The sequence below is a fragment of the Electrona antarctica genome (genome assembly GCF_951216825.1).
Source record: "Electrona antarctica genome assembly, chromosome: 5".
In the NCBI taxonomy this organism is placed as follows: Eukaryota; Metazoa; Chordata; class Actinopteri; order Myctophiformes; family Myctophidae; genus Electrona; species Electrona antarctica.
Genome location: NC_136810.1, coordinates 59,859,564 through 59,882,525, shown reverse-complemented (window position 1 = coordinate 59,882,525; position 22,962 = coordinate 59,859,564). Strand labels below are relative to the sequence as shown.

General features: G+C 45.5%; 1 protein-coding gene across 2 annotated transcripts in view; it reads left to right on the top strand.

The window, feature by feature from the left end:
- The window catches only part of rab3il1 (RAB3A interacting protein (rabin3)-like 1), a 34,561-nt gene extending 28,508 nt beyond the window's left edge, over nt 1-6,053 (top strand). For both annotated transcript variants that reach the window (XM_079500614.1, XM_079500615.1), the window contains one exon: nt 3,888-6,053. In XM_079500614.1, the coding sequence (XP_079356740.1) occupies nt 3,888-3,973 (86 nt within the window). In that variant the 3' untranslated portion in view covers nt 3,974-6,053. The remainder of the gene's footprint in view (nt 1-3,887) is intronic.
- Nucleotides 6,054-22,962: the final 16,909 nt, after the last annotated feature.

The following is a 22,962-nucleotide window of genomic DNA, read 5'->3' as shown; positions in this document are numbered from 1 at the left end:
ACATCCTGTTTGGAGCGTCGATCTTAATGCTAAATAAATAGCATCAATGCTAGCGAGCTAAAATTAAGCTATCCTTGCTCTAGAAAGCGCCAATGTTTCCATCTAAACCGGATAATCAGCAAAGACCTCCGAACATCGCACATTTTATCCAAACCATGGAGAGCTCCGTAGATTAGGAGTTATTCAACTTTTTAGTCAGCCTGTATAATGGGAGGTGGACGGCAGCGCTGTTGCGCAACCCGGTCTAGGATCGCTAAAGAAGGAAAGGCCAAGCCAAAAAATATATATAAAAAAATAGAAAAAAGCGATCCGGTTTGATATCAATAATAAAGCTTATCAGACGGAACATTACGCCAGAAGCAGTTGCCGGTTCGATTCCTTCTGGCGGAACGTTCCGTCACGAGCAGTTCAACCGTTTAACAGGCTTTGGGCCAAGCCCCTATAGGGACTACGCTTGTTTCCATTGTGGTCCTCTGTATAATATTGGAATCGGTCAGAATCGGTATCAGCAGATATGACCCTGCAAATAATTAATTGGATATTGGTCATAATTTCACAAGTGTGCACCCGTATTATATTCGCTACATCCAGCGAGGCCTGGTCCGACATGGTGAGTTAAAAACAACAACAACATCTGGTAGTTGATATTATGTTATGAAACCACTATAAATAATAATGCAGTATCATATGAAACCACAGTTAATCCTGTATCTATAAATATAACGCCCCGCGTCCAAAACGGTTGAGAAATGACAGAGTTCTTGTGGGGGGTCCCCAGGGGCTCCCTCTATTGTACTGTCACTGTACTGTACTGTCACACCCAAAATCATCATACAGTTAATATGTGTTTGTGTGTGTTAGGCTGCACAACAGTGACACTTGGTGATGAAAACCAACCAAACGCTATTTTCGAAGCCGTTGTTCCCATTTAGCAAATTATACATTAATAATTACTTTATTAGTGAATTAAACTTTCCCCATCTACTTACAGCTTTATTGTCACATCACAGCTTTCCAAGTGAAAAAGTTGGGTGAAATATGGAGGGAGTTGTGATAATATAATGGCACATCCAAGTAACTGACAATATACAAAGTCAGAATACCAACCTTGATGAGGCAGAATTGCTTTGTTTAAAAAATACAAGGTTTTCTTAAAAATGTATATTTTGTTTTTTAATTTCCTGACAAATGAACATCTTGGACTTACCAGAGCCATAGAGTTAAGACAGAGTTACGACAACCGTTCACTTCATGGGGGCCAGTCCAATGGCGGCTTTTCTACATAGACTTCTATTGGCGAAGAGCATTGCGAAGTTGGCAGAATGCACTTGACTCAGGCAACAGCCCAGCTTTTTTTTTAGTAATAGTACAACATAAACATTACAGAGACTTTAGTTGTTACTATACAATACTTTAAAACAGTTGTCATGTTGCACACATGCATACAATAACTGATATTTGGCGCCGCCCTTGTTGAAAACTATGTATTTCAAACTCCAGCTTGTCACTCTCCAGGCTGCATGAACAGCGCTCGAGCACTCAGTTTTCTGCCCCCTCAATGTCGTAACTAGGGATGGGTATCGTTGGGATTTTTGTGAATCCGGTACCGGTTCTGCTTATCGATTCCGGTTCCTAACGGTTCCCTATTTCGGTTCCAAATGGTATAAAATAACTATTTAAAATAATAGGTCAAATGTTTATTTAACAAAGTTTTATTCCCATTTATTGCCTTAGTCAAATGTAATTAATGGAGTAACATATCCTTTATTCGACAATAACAAAAGCAAGCCTATCTCAGACTGAGGAGCACTGCAAGTCTGCCCCACACACACACACACACACACAAACTTTGTTTTAAATATTATTAGGCCTATATTTGCTCTATATGTGCGTGTGTACAATTCAAACTGTAGAATTGGTTATTTTCACATACAGAAGTAAGTCTTTCCTTTTCCATGTCACGGACAGAAGTGATTCCTTCTTTCCTTTTCCAACTGCTTGCGTTGGGAGTGCAGAGTAGCCATTAATTAGCAACTCTGTACAGCCGTGAGACTCTGCCTTTGATGTGCGTGCGGCCGTTCACTGATCACTCAGCTGCGTGTGATTGTCTCACTGATTGACTGGCTGAAGCGCAAACGTTATCCCCAAACGATCCCCCCACCCCCCACGTCCCCCGTCTGCATACTAGAGAGAAAGAGAGACGCTCGCAGCAGCTACTCCTTACAACAGTGTTTCACCGGATTTGATGTTAAATAAATAAATAATTAGCACGTGACTGCGCACGTCTGTAGGAACCGATAGTTAGAACCGAAATTGAATTAATGTAATGGGTACCCGGTACCCAAGCATGTTCGGTTCGGTACCTGCTTGGTCCCGAGTTTCGGGACCCACCCCTAGTCGTAACTCAGTGTCTGTCTCAGTGTCTTACCCTATTAACATGGTTTCTTCCCGACAGCAGATATATACAGTGATGTAAATTCGTTTTCACTGTAATGGGTCCCGGGACCCAGAGGTGTTTTTTTAGATGAGTCCCATGGACATCTGTGGCCAAATTTGACTGAGGGACTGCCATTGGATTTTTTTTTAATTATCGTTTTTTCATGTCATATGAAAGCAGGGAATTGACATATTGGTTGTTCAGTTTGACCCACCAGTTTTGGAGATGTGGCTTATATATAGCCTATATTTCAGCTCTAATATTTATTTCAGACATGCTCTAGTATGTGAAGAGTCTGCTTAAGTGCTATTAACTCATTTTGGATAAAATGTATAGATTCAGTTGTAAAAAGCCATTTTTACAACCCATGGTTGTACATTTTTATTTGATTTGATTTGATTTGATTTGATTTTATAAACATCATCATCATTGATGTTCATTGTTTAGTCTTGCAATGCCATTGGTCATGGTATTTGCATATCACCCCCCACAGGCAGAAAATCACACAACTTCAAAATCTCTGGACAATTTTTAATACATTTTAACCTTTGAGCTTTAACCTTTAACCCTGAAAAAAGTAAGTAGCCTGTAATATATATTTTGTGTGATCATTAGAATGTCTAGAACATGTTTTATTTATTATTGTGAAATATATCATCCAAATGTAAATTATGAATTATAAATGTGCATAAAATCTGCATTCAACTTTTCCTCTGCAAAGTACTAATAGTATAAAGTAGTAGTAAGGTTGAAATCTCTTTTTAGCAAGTAGAAATATATCCGGGTCTTAAAGGGTTAAAAAACTGCTAATCAACGTCTAAGCTAAGCATAGACCGCTAAAACATGTCTGCTTTTACATGGACGTCTAAGTAAGGTGAATTATCTCCCGCCTAGCCAGATATCCCGCTTATTACATGGCTACCTAACATAAATTAATACATTGACCCAAAACACAAAAAAAGTATTCCATGAGTTGGCGCTGGCTGCGTTTACCCAGCTGCAGGGCTGGAGCACTGTCGGAAAACAAGGAAGTGAGTTGATCAAATAGAATCCATTTTCGTTTACTGCTTTGTGTATTTCTCGCTCAAATGTTTCAAAAACATTTTTGAGAGCAATGTTTAGCTGTAAATGACACTGTGTGTGTGTGTGTGTGTGTGTGTGTGTGTGTGTGTGTGTGTGTGTGTGTGTGTGTGTGTGTGTGTGTGTGTGTGTGTGTGTGTGTGTGTGTGTGTACATGGCTGTCATGTTGGAAACAGCAGTCACTCAATCGGGGCGCAACTGGTGCTCAGAGGGTTTGATTAGGCGGTTTGTTATACAGCGGAGCGTTCATTATCAAGAGATAACTCACCGCTGAATTCAGCGATTGACCAATCAGAATCAAGCATTCAACCAAGCCATGTAATAATAGCCTATAATGCTCAGTGGGTCCTGTCTCCTTGTCTCCTTGCAGCAGAGCAGATGTTCTGGGAGGTGATGCGTCTCCGCAGGGAGATGACCGTCGCTAAGCTGGGCTTCTACACCGCTGAGCAGAGCTAGCTCCTCCCCCTTCTACACCACTGAGCAGAGCTAGCTCCTCCCCCTTCTACACAGCTGAGCAGAGCTAGCTCCTCCCCCTTCTACGTCTGGTTTTCAACCAGTGGTCCAGGGACCACCAGTGGTCCTTAAAGGGGGTTCCCAGGTGGCCCCCCAGCTACATTATGGGAGAGCCGGTAACCAAATTGACCTTTTTATATAGATATCTGGCGTTCCTTAAAAGAAGTCTACACAATTCACCCTTTGTCAAGTCCGTCCCTCTTCACACCCATTGGTTGCCGTTTCGTGGTTGGACAAAAATCCTTTCTCTCCATCCACTACCATTGAAATAAGGTGTTTTTCAGTTGCTTAGTATTGATATTCTGTGCATTCTATTCTTATTTTAAACTTGGTGTCGGTAAAAAAAGGAACATCACAGGTGCAGCATGGTGACTGCAGGGCATATCATGTTTGTGTTTAGTTTTTTTTTCCAAAAATTATGTTTTAGCAAATTCAACATCAACAAGGCGGAACCAGGGCGGAACAAGGCAGAAAGAGCCTGCTGGTTAGTCAGTCAGGGACCAATCAGAAGGCTGACAAAAATGGTGAATTAGAGAGTTTAGAGGAATTGTTATTTCGATCAACGTTTGCCTGTCATATCTCCTAATGGTACCAACATCAACACAGCATGGGATTGTGGACAAAATGTTTTGGCTGTGAGAGTCTAAATATCATCAAATGGTGGTCCGTGGCTCAAATGCAGAATAAATAATGGGCAAACAAATGTTTAACCCATTCTGGGCGGGAACCCCTTTTGGTGTTTTAAGCATTATGTTCTACTTTAGCTATTGAAAAATAGCAGATCTACAAGCTCATAGTGCAGCACCGAGTGCCACGCCACAAGCTTGTAGATCTGCTATTTTTGAAAAATCGTGAAAATCTATATATATATATATTATATCCTTGACCCTTTAACTCAAATTTTTGCTTCTGGGGTCGGCGGCCAATTACATATATATTTTTGGGGGTCCTTGACAAGAAAATGTTTGAGAACGACTGACATAGAAACATGTGGTTTTCAGAAAACTGTCAGGATTTAGAATCTTTTCTCAGGTCTAAATGGGTTGGGCGTAGTGAAAACAGCCGATCTACAAGCTCACAACGTGCGGCACGAAGCTAATCCAGTTTAGGAACCATGTGTTCAACAGGTCTTATGTACATCAAGCAGCTGTTGTTGGTATGAATGGAAACGTGTATGAAATAATCAGTAATTCATAGAGGTATGATTGCAGCATCCATTTAGACCAGAGGCCGATTCTAAAATAATTGCTTCTAAATCCTAAAAGTTTTGTGAAAACCTATGTTTCTATGTCAGTGGTGCCTAACTTTTTTTCATGTCAAGGACACCCAGAATTATCTGTATTTTTTGACCGTGGGGCGGACCCCCATCTGAAAATATGTTGTTGCAGGGAGCCCCCAGAAGCAGGTTTGAGTTCAAAACGTTCGCTCTGAAAGAATATATATTCAAAGATTTGCGCCACATTTTCACGATTTTTCAAAAATAGCAGATCTACAAGCTCGTAGCACGGCCTCGAGTGCATGTGCTTGTAGATCCGCTATTTTTCAACAGCTAAAGTATAACACAAAGCTTAAAACACCAAAAGGGGTTCCCGTCCTGAATGGGTTAAGCCTTAAAAATCTCGAAGAGCTCTGATAATTATAGGTTGTCGGTCTGTGTTCAGTTTCACATAATCTCTCAAGGAAACAAACAGCAGAGGGCACTGTTTTTTGCCGATGGGTTCACATAATGAGTTTCACAAAGACACCGCTTATGAAGGTAGAAATGAAGAATAATATTCTGTCACACACGTGACAAGTGCAATAAGTTGTACAAATAAATACATGAATTACATTCCATATAGACTTATATACAGAATATGTAATTAAATAAATTAATTATATTCCATATAGAATTGTATACAGAACATGTAAATAAATGCATTAATTATATTCCATATAGAATTTAATACGGAATATGTAATTAAATACATTCATTATATTCCATGTAGAATTATATATATACCTACTGTATACAGAATAACCACTCCATTAAAAGAGGATCAAACCACAGTGTGCTGTGTATACTATGTTTACTCTGTGTGTGCGTGCGTGTGCGCGCGCGCGTGTGCGTGCGCTGCTGTTGAGTTGGTAGATGCACAAAGTCTGGTTTAAAACTTCCTTCAACATGTAGGCAATGCAGCTCTAAGGCCTCACTCAGACCTTTACTGCATTGCTGTATGCTTGTTGGATGAATGTTGTGTAGTGTCATGGCCGCCCCAATGCATTTCCAATGGGAGTCACATGGTTTGACACAACATTTGTGTTGTATGAGGGGGAGGGGCGCAGTCGAAACACAGCCGAAAGCACAGCTTGTAGTCCAAAATGTGGACTACAAACCATGTGACTTCCATTGGAAATGCATTGGGGCGGCCATGACACTACACAACATTCATCCAACAAGCATACAGCAATGCAGTAAAGGTCTGAGTGAGGCCTAAGGGTGCACTCACACGGTTAATGCAATGCTCTGTGCTCGTTGGATGAATGTTGTGTTGTGTCATGGCCGCCCAATGCATTTCCAATGGAGGTCACATGGTTTGACACAACATTGTTTTGTATGAGGGGGAGGGGCGCAGTCGAAACACAGCTGAAAGCCATACAACAGACCCCTCCCCCTATGTTGTGTCAAACCATGTGACCTCCATTGGAAATGCATTGGGCGGCCATGACACAACACAACATTCATCCAACGAGCACAGAACATTGCATTAACCGTGTGAGTGCACCCTAAGAGACACAGGATGGGTGGTGGGGTGTGTGTGTGTGTGGGGGGGGGTGGGTTCTCATGAACACACACGCTGATGGAGGGTCACATCAGGTCGTTGTATTATATAGTATTATAAAAGTAAAAGTACTCATGTGCAGAATGTCCCATTTCAAGTTTTCAAATGTATAGGAATGTTTTTGAAATGATGCGACACATTGTGAGCTTGTAGATCTGCTATTTTCAAATGGTCAAAATGTATATGGGGTTGTATGTTTTGTAATAATAATAATCAAAATCTAACTATATAATAGTAACTAGTAACTAAAGTTGCCAAATAATTGTAGTGGAGTAGAAAGTACAATATTTGAAATGTAGTGGATTAGAAGTAAAAGTACTGAACATTTGACATACTCAAGTAAAGTACAAATACCTCAAAATTGTTTTATATACAGTAGGCTACCTAAGTGGCATCAACCAGGTTAACAGTGCCATAGATTCACTGCTAACGGATGGACGGACACACACACACACACACACACACACACACACACACACACACACACACACATGGATGACACACACAGACACGGACGGACGGATGGAGTGCAAAACATAGTCTACTCTACTCTCTCCCCACATGCCTGTACTGCCAAAAAGCCAAGATGGTGTGAATTGCATGTGTTCATTATTCTCACTAAGAAATGCAAAGAACAACATTTTGAATTGAGTTTTAATGTTCTGAGAGTATTGGATGCATATGGTGGTGTAATACTCCATGTTGTGTTAATAAGTGATATATTGATTGATTGTTTGAAGTATGTATTAACAGTATGCAGAATAGGTACATTTCAAGCACAACTCAATACAAAAACTGTTACATTACACTTGTTTACAACAGGGTCCACCATTTTCAATTCATCAGAACATGTACGTACAAATATACACTTCTATATAACAAAAAGCAGATAAACATAATAAAAGCTGTACAAAATGACATGGCATTTACGGTATATATTTTACGACCTACGGTTCAAGAGTTATCCGCCAAAACGTAAAGTGGGCTGTTATAGCGCCACCATGAGGCCGACCAATATACTTATAAGTTAATAAATGTTTGTAATTATTATGAATCTCTCCTCCAAGTCTTGTAACTCTAGCCCTTATGGTCTCAGAGGAAAAAATAGTTGAATGTGAGTTTTAGCATTTTCCCATTCAAGTCAACGGGGAAATTTAATCCACTTATTAATTTATATCAATTAAACTATACAACAGATGTCTAACAATGAGCAAGCACACGATTCCCGATGAAGCCGGTCAATAGTATGTGCGGCAAAAACTGGGAGGAGTAGCGTGCCAAAATAAAGTTTATCTATAATAAAGAAAAGAAAAATTAAAAGGTCAGGGAAACAATAGTATGGTTGCCATAGGCAACCACACTAACTAGAAAAGTCGCAATTTTGAAAATGTGCAAAGTGTGGTTGCCGCAGTAGCTTACATAGGCCCCTCCCACTAATATTGGTCTTCTGCCCCTGCAAGGGAATTTATGTCTTTATAAACGATTGTAAAACAACAAACAACAGCCAATTAGCTACTACAAACATTATGCAAAGCTCGGCCAATCACAGCGGAAGTTAGGTAGGTTACTCAGGAATAATAATAATAACTATAGTCTGGTTGACTACTCAGTACAAATTCAATCTGATTCTTCAGTGCAACTATACAGTATGTCCTACTGACATTCTGAACTGCTCTCATGATGTCCAGTTGACTGTAGTCTAGAGGGCACCACCCGGACCCGAATACCCGAGATCCGAACCGAGAACGGTTCCATTTCAAAGCTGCGGGCCTCGTTCCGGGCATCTGAAATGCAGAATACCCGAAATGCCCGTGCAGGACCCGAGCTTTATTATATATTAAACCTTTCAACTTTAAAAATAGGTTTTGAAAATAGACATATTATGGTTATGCGTGCGTTCAACTGCGTTGTAATGATTATGTTCTAAAATACACGCCTCGAGGATTTGGAAATGGAACGTATCCACTGGTGGTGGGTGTGTCACAGGGCGCGTTCGGAAATACCGCACCGGAGCACACTCGCCTATTAGTTTGCATTGCACAGTGCGCTCAGTGCGCTATTTCCGAACGTGCCCACAGTGTGTGCGCACAGTCACAGTAACAACACGAACACTAACACGAACATCATCATGGCGGCCCCCTTCTTGAGCGAGGTGAAAGCGGTGAAACGCAAACAAGCAAACGATTACAGCACGCATTCTCCTAAAGGGAAGTCAGATGTCTGGGACAGTTTTGTTGTCATTGTCGACGCAGGCGGTAACAATGTTGGTGCTGCTAAATGCACAAAGTGTGACTCACTGCTTACTTACGACATGCAGAAGACGGGAAAATATTCAGTGTTTCACAGTCACGGTGAAAATAAGCATACATAAGTATAATAAGACGAAAGTCCGTGAAATTGTATTTCTGTTCTGAATCTGCATTGTGCTGTGCAAACTGTACTTAACCATGCGACGCATTGCGAGCTTCTTGTAGAACGGCTATTTTCAGCGCTTCAGTGTTCACTTCAGTATCATAATCACAGTCACGGTCGGACGGCCGGGTGCGGCCAATTATAATGTTTTCGGATCCGGATCGGTTCTGTTCTGATATCACCGGGTCCGTTTCGGACCAGGTCCAATTTTATGGACCCGTGCTGCCCTCTACTGTAGTCTAGACATATCCATTGGGCCAGTGGGACCGTGGCCCAGGGGCCCTTGGCTCTCGGGGGCCCTTCTGGGAAATTGGCCAGTACTGCGCGGTCATTGGCCATTGATTTTGTTAAATTTAGGTCAAAAAGCAGATAAAAAATAATAAAAAAAACACAAAATATGTGCACGCACACGCGCTATGGGGGCCTCCAAAAAATTGTCGGCCCAGGGGCCCTCATGGGGACTTTAAAGGGTAATTGCAACCAAACTGAAATGCAGATGTCACGTGTTCCATAAAACAATCAGTCATGATTCATTCCACATACAATTACTTCAAACTCTCATAAGCATTAGTTCACATCTCTGTTGTACCTATGTCATTTAGTTTCATACTTCATCCTTATCAACACTGTTGATCACACTATATTATTCACAAAATTATTAGATCTGACATTCTGTTACATTCAAGTTCAAGTTCCTCTTTCCTGACTCCCTTGTGGGTTTGTAACCTATGACTGTCTGTATTACCACATCTGTGCCCCACTCAATTCATTTTGTGGATAATAGTCAGCAATTGCTTTTGCAAGAGTCAAATCATCATGAAAATGTTTCGTAAAAACGCCAGAGGTGAACACAACGCAGAATAGACACTCGAGCCAGATGTCTGAGTCAGAATATTTAAACATACCCTGCACTTTCAGGAAAAACCAACATGTGGAATCCCTGTGGATCAGTGGTTGATGGCATTGATTGATGACATGGTTGACATGATCAATATGTCTTGATGTTGATGATCAGTGTGGAACGCCCCTATTTTGGCAAGACTAATCAGTGGAATAGTGAGACAGTGGGGAGAGAAATTACTCTTAAAAGGATCCCTAATAAGCCGTAGATGCCTTAAAACATTATACTTACCCTCTATAACTAAAATTGGAAATGATTAAAACCAATATTCAATATATTTTTTAATTTTTTTATGTTTAGTTGTTCACTCAATAGGGGCCATTCTTGTCGCAAGTTGATGATGCCATTTATCCATGTGGTGTGATCATGGATCCCACCAACGTTCTAGTGATTATGGATCCCACCAACATTCTAGTGATTATGGATCCCACCAACGTTCTAGTGATTATGGATCCCACCAACGTTCTAGCGTAGACAGGGTAGACATCTCCACCATGATGACTCACTTGCCGCTATCTCTCTGCTCTTCTCCAGCTGTCTCTCAAACTCTCTCTGCATCTGCATCTGAACCTCCTCCTTTGCTAACAACTCTTCTCTCAGACCTGTCATGATCTCTCTGTTCTTCTCCTCCTGTCTCTCAAACTCTCTCTGCATATTTATCTTTGAGGTCATGGTGTTGCTGACCATCTCAGGAAGAATTCTCTTCATCAGGTCTCTCTCTCCTAACGCCCTGTCTTCATAGACCTTTCTCATCTCCTCTACTGCCTGCCTGTGTCTCTCCTCCATCTCTCTCTTCTCACTCTCTCTTTCCTCTTTAATCTTCTCCAGCTCTCTCTCCTTCTCCTCTTTTCTCTCAGACTCTGTCCTCAGCTCTTCTTCCAGCTGTCTTTTCTTCTCTCCATCCCTCTCCTCCTCCTTTCTTTTCTCCAGGTCAGCCAGTTTATACTCAATCTCACTGATGTGTGCCTTCAGCTCTTGGATGGTTTCCTCTTTCTTTTTCAGAGACTCCTTAAACTCCTTCTCTAACCTCTCCCTCATCTTCCGCTCTGCCTTGTGTTTCCTCTCCTCACTGTCCCTCTGAATCATCTTTTCGACCTGGACTTCTGCCTCCTGGAAGGCGCTGTAACACCAGTGGCGTGCACAGATAGACACTAGGGGGTGCTAGAGCACCCCCTGCCCTTTTGGCAATGTGCCCTTTTGAAAAAAAAAGAAAAAAAAACTTTTTTTCCCTTTCTTTTTTTTGATTTTTCAAAAATAGCAGACCTACAAGTTCATAGCGCGCCACTCGGTGGCGCGCTATGAGCTTGTAGATCTGCTATTTTTCAATAGCTAAAGCATAACATAATGCTAACACCAAAATGGGTTCCCGCCCAAAATAGATTAAGGCAACCGGCCGGTTCCACGCGCTGCACAAGGTGCCCTTTTTTAACTTGAGCACCTGCCCCTCTAAATGTCTGTGCACGCCACTGTGTAACACTCATGCAGGAGTTTACTAAGGTTAGGGTCCAGCTGTTGAAGGATGTCAATCATTTCTGAACTTGCATATTTTCCCTTGTTCCTCACCATGTCAATAAGTCCCCGTGCTTTGTCTGACTTGAGTTTTTTCCCCAGTGACTGCCTCCATCTCCATTCCATTGATTGTGTTCTTACTCAAAAGTCTGTCCATTAGAGATTTCAGATTGGGCTCTGAGACTCTGTCAATGAAATCTGTCCTCACAGTCTTCAGATATTTCTCTGATTCCTGGATCTTTATCTTTGTCAGAATTTGCTGAGTCGTGGCAGAACCTTGAAGACAAGATCAGGGGTTGGTTTTATTAATTGTGCTATAATTATGAAATATTTACATTGATAATATCTATTAACCCATTTTGGACTGAGGCCGATTCTAAAAACGCCTTCTAAATTATGACCTAATAGTTGGGTCCTTTAGAGCAGTTCCGTGACCGTGGAGAGCAAAGGTCTGTTTCTCAATGGATTTGTCATCTAGGAGGGTTATTAAACAAATTGAGCCCCCATATACATCGCAAAAATGTGGGGAAAATTCATGAGAGCCCAAAATCCATATGGCCATCAAAAACCCTTTTAAGGCACAATAAGGCAAAATTACCTAAAACGAATTCTGCTTTCAGTAGCATGTTGCGTGTCAAACTAGAGGTTTTTCATGATTCTGAATCCATTCTGTTACGTATGGGGTTCACGTCATATGGTTACGACAGTAACGTAAAGTGCTGCTGCCGTAAGGCTGTGTTGTTATGATTGTTGCTGCTGCTGCTAACGCCGGTTTGTAAGTGTGCTGCCGGCGCACAACCAAGTTACAGTAAAGTCTTCAGCTCATGTCCATAGTAGTTGTGCATTATTCTCCAATACAACATTGACGACGAGGATGGAGCTGACGTTCTCACCGCCTCCCGCTTTCTTGCCGTTCCCGGCCGAGCCTCCTATACCTTGGACTCGCTGGCATGATTCGTTTGAAAACTACATCGCGGCTTTGGGACTAGAAGACGTGAGCGACACGCGACTAAGAGCCATTCTGATTCACTGTCTTGGCACAGAGGGACAACGGATCCTCGCCACCCTCGGGACTGCCGCAAGGTATATAGACTGTGTCAAACTCCTGTCCGACCATTTCGCAGCACCACAAAGTGTCATCCTCCGGAGGATTCTGTTTCGCCAGCGCCGACAACGTGTGGGTGAGACGGTTCACCAATATGTGGCTGATCTGAGGGGCTTGGCCAGCCTGTGCAAGTTTGGTGCATTTCAGGACGAACTGATCCGGGACCAGCTGGCGGAGCACACAAATAACCCAAAGGTTCGTGAGAAATTCATAATGTCCCCAGATGATCTGACACTCAATAGGGCTGTGGAAATATCTTTTCAAATCGAGACAGCAGCGGGTTTTGCCACACAATTGGCTAGTGCCTCATCTCCACTGCCTGGACTTACAGCACAGCAGGTCGAGTCTTCATCACGTTCCTCTAGCCCTGACCCTCTCCAGGACGCTTCCCACATAAACTATGCGGGACGACAGCGTCCCTCAGGTCAGCGCTGCGGTAACTGCGGCTCGTCATCGCATGATTCAAGAGCCAAGAATTGTCCCGCCAGGGGGCAGCGTTGTCAACGTTGTGGGAAACAAAACCATTTTTCTAAAGTTGGCCGTTCTGCTCCAGCCGCCACCTCACGGCAGCCTTTCTCAGCTGCTGACCCTTCACCTACGACCACCATACACTCTGTGAGTAATGCTCGCCGGCCATTTAAAGTGTGCACAGTGGAGCTGGATGGCGTGTGCCTGCCGCTATTGCTCGACACCGGGGCGAACGCCTCCCTTTTAAATACAGCCACAGTCACACAGTTTTTCCCACACCACAAGCTTGCTGCACCATCCAAAGTGCCCCTCAAAGGTTACGGTAATTCCAGGATTGATATCGTGGGCACCTTCAGCTCCACGGTGCGTTATGGCACTAAGACTGTTGACTCATTCACATTCCAAGTCGCAAGCCACGGCGCCAATCTCATGGGCCTGGACTTGTTCACTGACCTAGGGTTTGTGCTCATGGATTACAGCGGGCTTACTATCCATCACGTCGATTCTCTGTGGCCTCAACAGTGGCCTGGATTGTTCACGGGACTGGGCTGCCTCACTGCCTTCGACCACCAGCCCCTCCTGAACCCTGAGGTGCACCCTGTCATCCAGCCCCTGCGTCGCGTTCCTCTGGCCCTGCGTGACGAGGTGGCTGGAGAGCTCACCAACCTCTTGGAGGCAGGCATCATCGAGCCGGTCAACGCGTCACCGTGGATTTCTAATCTGGTGGCTGTACGTAAGAAGACCGGGAAGCTGCGCCTGTGCATCGACCTCAAGGCAGTTAACAAGGCCGTCATCCCTGACAAGTATCCGCTGCCTACGGCAGAAGAACTGACCACACAGTTCCATGGCTCCACCATTTTCACAAAGCTGGATCTCCGGCAGGGCTATATGCAGGTTCCGCTACACCCAGACAGCCGTAACCTCACTGCGTTCGTCACACACATGGGGGTGTTTCAGTTCACAAGAATGCCTTTCGGACTCAGCTCCGCCCCCAGTTGTTTTCAGAAGATCATGGCCACCATTCTAGCACGCATTCCTGGAGTAGTCATCTACTTAGATGATTTCGTCATTCACGGCAAGACGCCTGCTGTCCACGATGAGCGCCTTCGCCAAGTCCTCAGTGTCCTTGCCAGCCATCACCTCACTCTGAACGGCGACAAATGTGTTTTCGCCGTGCCTGAGATAGAATTTGTGGGGTTCCGCCTGAATGCCAAGGGCCTCCGTCCACTCCAGTCTAATGTGGAGGCTGTGCTACGCCTCCCTGAGCCTGCCTGTCCAGCTCAAGTAGCCTCGTTCCTGGGAATGACGGCCTACTATTTACGTTTTCTACCTCAGTATTCAGCCACCACGTCCCCGCTGCGTGAGCTGTTAAAAAAGGACGCGCCATGGGTTTGGACCCCCGCCTGCTCGGACGCCGTCCGGCTGCTCAAAGTCCAGCTCACCTCTCCCCCAGTGCTCGCCCACTTCGACCTCGCAAGCCCCACGCTGCTCACCTGTGACGCTTCCAACATGGCGCTGGGGGCTGTGCTATCCCAGATCCACGACGGCGTTGAGCGGCCCATCGCCTTTGCCTCTCGGGCTCTCAGCTCAGCGGAGCAGAAGTACTCGGTGGGGGAACGGGAGGCCTTAGCTTGCATCTGGGCGAGCGAGCGTTGGCACATGTACGTGTATGGCCGATCCTTCACACTGCGCACGGATCACCAGGCTCTCACAGCTCTGCTCGCAACTTCTGGCACAGGCCATAGGCCACTCAGGATCCATCGCTGGGCGGAGCGGCTCCAGCAGTATAATTTCACCCTGCAGTTCACTCCAGGTCGTGAAAATGTTGTGGCAGACCTGCTGTCACGGGCCACCCCTGGCCCTTCGCCCGATCCTGGTCCTGACTCTGCTGAGCAGGGCCTCATCCAGATGCTCCACTCTCCGCTCCAATCCACAGTGTCGCTTCAAGAGCTCCAGACAGCCTCAGAACAGGACCCGGTGCTCTCCCAGCTCCGCACCTTTATTCGCTCTGGGTGGCCTGCGAAGCTGTCGGACGAGCTGGTGCCCTTCCACCGTGTCAAGGACGAGCTGTCCTGCTGGAACGACGTCTGTATATCCCGTGGGCTCTGCACCGTGATACCGGACGGCCTGCGAGCGTGTGTCCTGGCCTTGGCCCACGAGGGTCATCTGGGCATCGTGCGAGTGAAGCAGCGCTGTCGGGACCTCGTATGGTGGCCTGGCATTGACAGGGACATCGAGGCTTTAGTGAGGGACTGTACAGCTTGTCTTCTGAGTGGCAAAACCGGCCCGCCTGCCCCGCCGCCGCTGCAGCCGCTGCGCTGGCCAGCCAAGCCTTGGGAGCACCTCCAGCTCGACATCTGCGGGGAGCTCCATGCGGTCCCCCACCATCAACGTTTTATGGTGGTGGTGTACGACCTTCATTCCAAGTGGCCTGAGGTGTTCTCCACTGGGACGGTGACCACCCGCGTGGTGACCGAGTTCCTGGACTCGCTCTTCTCTCAGTGGGGCCATCCAACGGCCATTACAACGGACAATGGGCCCCAGTTCATCTCCGCGGAGTTTGCTGCCTTCCTGGGAGACAGGGGCATTAAGCACATCCGTACAGCGTTCTACCACCCCGAGGCGAACGGGGGGGTGGAGAGACTTAACCAGACACTGAAGAATGGCATCAGAGCGCACCTGGCCGATGGTTTCCCCTTCTCTACAGCTCTTCGCCGCACGCTCCTGCACTACAGAGCCTCGCAGCATTCCACTACCGGTTGCTCCCCGGCGTTCCTCATGTTGGGACGGGAGCTGCAGCTGCCCTTGCATCGGCTGAGGGCTTCTGTGCCGGTGTCTCCTCCGGCTCGAGGACGCAAGAGAGTCCGCAACCAGCAACGTCGGATGAAGCAGCGCTTCGACAGAACACGGAGAGTGAAGGCCCCGTCCTTCGCGGCCTTGGACTGGGTCCGCATCCGCCGCCCCCACCGGGGTCATAAGCTGCAGTCCTTCTGGTCCGCGCCTATGCAAGTCACCGACCAGCTGGGGCCTGCCACCTTCCGCCTGTCCGACGGCTCACGCTGGCATGCCAGTCGCCTTCGGCGAGTGCCGTCACCTGCTGCTATGGAGCCAGGGGCTCCCGCGCCCATGATGCCGCTTGCGGCCGCAGGTATGTGGGCTAACGCTGACTTTGACTTTGCAGCAGGAGATATTGACTTTGCCCCGGGGCATCCCCCGGCACCTGATGTCCACCCGGTGGTGCCCGTGGCGCGGCCGGCTGTCCACCCGGTGGCGCCCGAGGCACGGCCAGCTCGGAACCGAGCTCGACCAGATTACCTCAAGGACTATGTTACAGATTTCTGAATGCATAAGGCATTTACATGTTGTTATATAACTGGGTGGTGGGGTTGTGTTTTCTGGTTTACTATGGGGGGGGAAAATGTTACGTATGGGGTTCACGTCATATGGTTACGACAGTAACGTAAAGTGCTGCTGCCGTAAGGCTGTGTTGTTATGATTGTTGCTGCTGCTGCTAACGCCGGTTTGTAAGTGTGCTGCCGGCGCACAACCAAGTTACAGTAAAGTCTTCAGCTCATGTCCATAGTAGTTGTGCATTATTCTCCAATACAACACATTCCAAGCATTAGTTTTGCACACAAAACACTCCTTGGGATAAAAACAGCCATAGCCGTCATCACATTTGAGCACATTTGGGCAAGTGGCTATTTTTGTGGCTATTTTTGGAGAAAGAAAATGATCTTACTTTGTAGAAATACCTCCAGAAAGTATTCTCTTATATGAAAATGAGGGGGAAATCAAAGATTTACAGCCCCAGAAGTGATACAGTCCAAAATGTAGACCCAGCCATTTTGAAAACTGGCAGGCCATCTTGAAAATGTTGGAATTCTGCGTGGCCCGAGGTGTTTCATAATGACCTGCACAGTGGTCAGTCTTTCATAATGACCTGCACAGTGGCCAGCCTTTCATAATGACCTGCACAGTGGCCAGCCTTTCATAATGACCTGCACAGTGGCCAAAGTTTTGTCACTTTACTTAAAGGTATATTCAGTGATTTGACTTAATCTAAATATCACTTATTTTTTCTTTTTTTCTGGATAATTCTCCCTACTATAGAGTGTGCTGACCATATAAGGAGTTCCTCCCTGTCCCCAGTGAGCCCCTGGGGTCAAAAAACCCTAGTTTCAGTTTTGGTGGCAGGTGGCAAAGCCTTCATCCAATCAGGATGAGAGGGGCCTTCCTCCAATCATGATCGAGTGGGGGCGGGTGGGTGCACATGCTGTTGGCCTGTTGCACTTCCCCCCACTGTAGAGCGTGCATGTGCACATTTTGTTACCGGGGCGGACTGGGTGGTTTTCCAAATCACTCAAATCACTGAATGCTCCTTTAAGGGTCAAAAAGTCATGCTATAGGGTATTATAAAATGATACAACTGCTAATAACCATTAAAGAATGTTGCCACTTTACTTAAAGGTCTCAAAGTCCTGCTATAGCATATTTTTGATGTTTATAAGACATTATTCCATTTAATACACATTGGTTATAATGCATTATGACACAGACTTCTCTATGTGCCTTTATAACCACCTAAGTTATAATAGTTATAATGTGCTGTTCCACTGAGCATAATAATGCATTATGACCAGCACTTATAATATGTTATAAATGTGGTTATGAGTTGTTATACATGATTATAAACACCAGACCTGAAGTCACCTGATGGCCGTTGCGCGTAGAGCGCAACGCTCAATCACCCATTGGAATGCAAATGCTTGCCTTTCAGGCTTCCTTTGTATCCTACTCTACTCGTCTCTTTGAAAACGCTTCTGATTGTGCGTGGGGTGGCGGGGGGCGGACGGACGACGACGACACACCAAACGGCGGTGAAAAGTTGACTCGTCCGTTCACTGACTGTGATTTATAAACGGCTTGGAGTCAGTGTTACTTCCATGTTGCGTATACTGTCCAATCCTTGGTATCTTTACCGTTCATGTATGCTCTGCGGGCAGCAGCAGCTGTAGGCTATTTTGTCACGATCGCGCTAATGAAACCAAACTACACGGTGACGGTACAGGATTATTATTTCATGTCAAAACGAAAAGATGATGTTATCCAGGTAAAGTAGTGGCCTAATGCCTAATGTGTCACTCTGCATGTTTAACTAAGTTTTCCACATGTCCAAAGCAATTTATGAAAAAGACATGAGTCTAACCCTTTTAAAAAAAAATCATACTATCATTGTTGATAATGATATAACGCCATTTAGGTCAATGATATATAACAATAATAGGCCTATAGCAGCGGGTAGCCTATTTAAGGGCCAGTCAACTATCTTCCATGAGAACGTTAGGTTTTGATATGATGACGCGCGACCCCCCCCCTGCCGGTCCGTGAACATTTTATGAACTGTCAGCCGGTCCGTCACAATATAAAGGTTGGGAACCCCTGCAATAGAAGACCAAACAGGTAAATACTCACTGGCAGGTGTTGGTGTTGCTGGACTTCCTGTTCCATAATGACCTCCATTTCCTGCCACCATCTGCTCTATCTTGTCTAACAGCTCTGTGACCTGAGTGTCATCACCTCTGTTCTCATTGTTGAAGACATGATACTTGTTCCCACATTTCTCTACAAGGCTCTGGAGGGCCTTTCCTTCACTCTCAATGTACTGCTCAATGGATCTCCACTGCAGAACATTATCATAGTGTGATTCCACACTGACTGACCGAGAAGCTGCATGTGTTCCTCTATATATTTAAACTCATCAGCTGTAAATGACTGACCTGCTCTTATAGCCAGGAGGAGAACATGTGGTCCTGGAGGACACAGAGATGAACTAAGAACTATCTCCTGTTTGATCAGCTCAGATGTTCTGTTTAGAGGTTCATTAATAAACCATCCTGGAGTGTTGACCACAGTAACATGTCTCCCTGCTACGTCTCCCTGTCTCTTCTCACACTGAGCTGTTGTCTCTAAACTAAACTGCCTTGAACCCAGGATGGCGTTTCCTGATGTGCTCTTCTCTGAACCTTCACATCCCAGAAGTATGATTCTCATCTCTGACAGATGGCGTTTACCTGAAATATAAGAAAGAACACATTAAACATGTGTGTGTGTGTGTGTGTGTGTGTGTGTGTGTGTGTGTGTGTGTGTGCGTGCGTGCGTGCGTGCGTGCGTGCGTGCGTGCGTGCGTGCGTGCGTGCGTGCGTGCGTGCGTGCGTGCGTGCGTGCGTGCGTGCGGTAATGGTTTCAGCAGTTAAATAGTTATTTTTAGGGGTCCCAGGTAGACTCCTGTCTACCAGAGAAAATAATATTCTCCTTTTTTATGAGTTCTTCCTCATCTGGGTTAACCACTGGTGAAACCGACACAGGACTTATTAAAATGCAACCCCTTTTATACCAAGAAATAAAACACCATAGAAACTCAGTTTCAGTTATTATATTGAAGGAATTCAACCAGAAATAAACGCAGTTCATCACTTCATTTCATATCAACCATGCACCATGACAGCATTTCATGTGTAATTCACAGGTTCAACCCTTTACAACAAAGTTCATAAAACTAATGCCAGCGTACCACGGGCTGTGCCCGGTAAGAATTAAATTGTTCAGATCCACGCAAATGACACGATTAAATGCTCTGCGCAACGTGAATGTTAATGAACGAAAGTATTCCGTCTAACCACCCGATCCCCAAGAAATCAAGCCATAGTATGGGCTCCAATCAGCAAGCGAATACGAATGGTGATAGTTGGATCCAATCGCCCCAACCAGTTGGGTGGGTTGGGGGAAATCAGCCTTTTCTTTGGGTGATTCAATGTTAAGATATGTGCTGTGCTGCGTCACGTGACCCAAAATGGCCGACAGAAAAGGGGCGTTCCCTTGTTCCCCTCAGTCCGCCGTCCCGGACGCGCTCCCGGGGGTCTCGTGCCCAGGAGGGGGTCCGCGGGGGGTCCGCGGGGCATCTCGGCCGTCCCTGGGCCGTTTCGCACGGGGGGAATCTCGTTCGAACCGGGCCGCCGTCCCGGACGCGCTCCCGGGGGTCTCGTGCCCAGGAGGGGGTCCGCGGGGGGTCCGCGGGGCATCTCGGCCGTCCCTGGGCCGTTTCGCACGGGGGGAATCTCGTTCGAACCGGGCCGCCGTCCCGGACGCGCTCCCGTCGGTCTCGTGCGCAGGAGGGGGTCCGCGGGGGGTCCGCGGGGCATCTCGGCCGTCCCTGGGCCGTTTCGTACGGGGGGAATCTCGTTCGAACCGGGCCGCCGTCCCGGACGCGCTCCCGGGGGTCTCGTGCCCAGGTGGGGGTCCGCGGGGGTCCGCGGGGTATCTCGGCCGTCCCTGGGCCGTTTCGTACGGGGGGAATCTCGTTCGAACCGGGCCGCCGTCCCGGACGCGCTCCCGGTGGTCTCGTGCCCAGGTGGGGGTCCGCGGGGGTCCGCGGGGTATGCACACACACGCACGCGCGCACGCCGCACACACACGCGTGTGTATAGAGGGAGGGCGGGGGGTCTCAAGGTTCTGGGTGCGTTTTTGGGGGTCTCAAGGTTCGGGGACCCCTGGGGACCCCCAGGGACCCCCACATGGTAACTCTTTCCTTTCTCTACCATTTTGGACGGGGGTGGGTTCGTTGGAATCGTGTCGCCCCCCTGGGTGCGTTTTTGGGGGTCTCAAGGTTCGGGGACCCCTAGGGACCCCCAGGGACCCCCCCAGGGACCCCCACATGGTAACTCTTTCATTTCTCAATCGTTTTGGACGAGGGTGCGTTTGTTGGAATTGTGTCACCCCCGTGGGGGCGTTTTTGGGGGTCTCAAGGTTCGGGGTGTTATGTTTATAATGCATTTTATTTTATCTTCCATCAGTGATTTTATATGATTTTTAATGTATTAATTTATTCATTCATGTATTTATTTTGTGCCAACTTTGCCAAGCACTGCCAACTGAAATGATCATTGTTTTTAATTAATAATTATATGATGATATTGATCATGTATTTTGGGCAATCGTGTTTAAATGCTTAATACATTTTTTAATGTGTAAATTAACATTTTTGTTTACTCTAGACTCAGGTTATTAATATTATTATTATTATTATTATTATTATTATTATTATTATTATTATTATTATTATTATTATTATTAAGGTAATTGTTGGGGGGATTTTCTGCCTTGATTGCCAGAAAATGATGATGGGAGAGTGACACTCTCCTGTATAGCCCATAGCTATACAGGATATTCCGCCTTACATTATTACTTATTACTTTTATGATGAATTCCTGTTCTGTTCTTTGACTATATAGAAGTGTCTATTTGTACGTCTCTAAATGTTTTGATGAATTGAACATGGTGGACCCTGTTGTAAACAAGTGTAATGCTTAATTGGGTTTTTGTGCTTGAAATGTACTGTAATTCTGCAAACTGTTAATCGATCAGTTCGCCACTATAACATGGCATTTGTCATGCTTTAGTATGACATTCGTTCATGAAAAAAATCTAAATATTTTCATTTTGGCGAACCATTTGGCGAACCATTTTCATATCCAGCCGAGGCACGGTAATATCATTTGCTACAGTACCCACAGTGCATTGCGCGACATCCGCTCCCGCGAAGCAAAAAAAGCGCGCCGCCCGAGTCCGCCCTTTGTAGAGTGTAGGAGTTTGTTGTGTTGGGAGCAAAGTTGGAAGCCGTAGTTGTAAGCAGTAGTTGTGATAGTAAGTTATACCTTTAGATTTAGACATTTAGTAGTAGTAGTTGTAGCAGCAGTAGTAGTAGGAGTAGTAGTAGTAGGAGTAATAATAATAATAATAATAGTAGTAGTAGTAGTAGTATTAGTAGAGGAGACGGAGGAGTAGTATACGGAGGAGGAGGAGGAGGAGGAGACGGAGACGGAGTAGTAGTAGTAAGTTGTACCTTAGATTTAGACATTTAGACTTTAGTAGTAGTAGTAGTAAGTAGGAGTAGTAGTAGTAGACGGAGTAGTAGAAGGAGTAGGCAAGTAGGTGTCAGGAGTAGGTGTAGTAGGAGTAGGTTTAGTAGGAGTAGGCAAGTAGGTGTAGTAGCAGGAGTAGGCAAATAGGTGTAGTAGGAGTAGGTGTAGTAGAAGGAGGTGTAGTAGAAGGAGTAGGCAAGTAGGTGTAGTAGAAGGAGTAGGCAAGTAGGTGTAGTAGAAGGAGTAGGCAAGTAGGTGTAGTAGAAGGAGTAGGCAGGTAGAAGGAGTAGGCAATTAAGTGATCGGTGAGTACTTATTTAAATGATATAAATGTTTAAAGAAGTTATATAACAGCATTTAAAATGTGTTTTAGTTACACCTTTACATGCAGGGACAGGGTACCGTTTGTACTGGACTGAATGATTTATGGTGACGAGGTAACTTGGGAGTGGGACGTGGGACAACTTCAAGCCCTATGTAGCAGAGTTAGCTAACTGTTATGCTAGCACAGGGTTAGCCAGCACAGGGTAACATGTATCTTTATTGTCCAGTAGTGATGTATTTAGTTTACCGTATGTGTACATCAGTTTATTAATCTGCATTTAGGAGTTTAATTAGCCCTGAAACATGACTGCCATGATAATCAGCAGTCATGTTTCAGGGCTAGAGTTTAATATGATAAATGTGTTGCATGTTGGAGAATAGCTTGCAACGCCAATGGAACATTTGTGTAATTATGTGTTTTAAAACATGGCCATAATAAATAGCTCAAGTGGACTTAAATGAATACTACA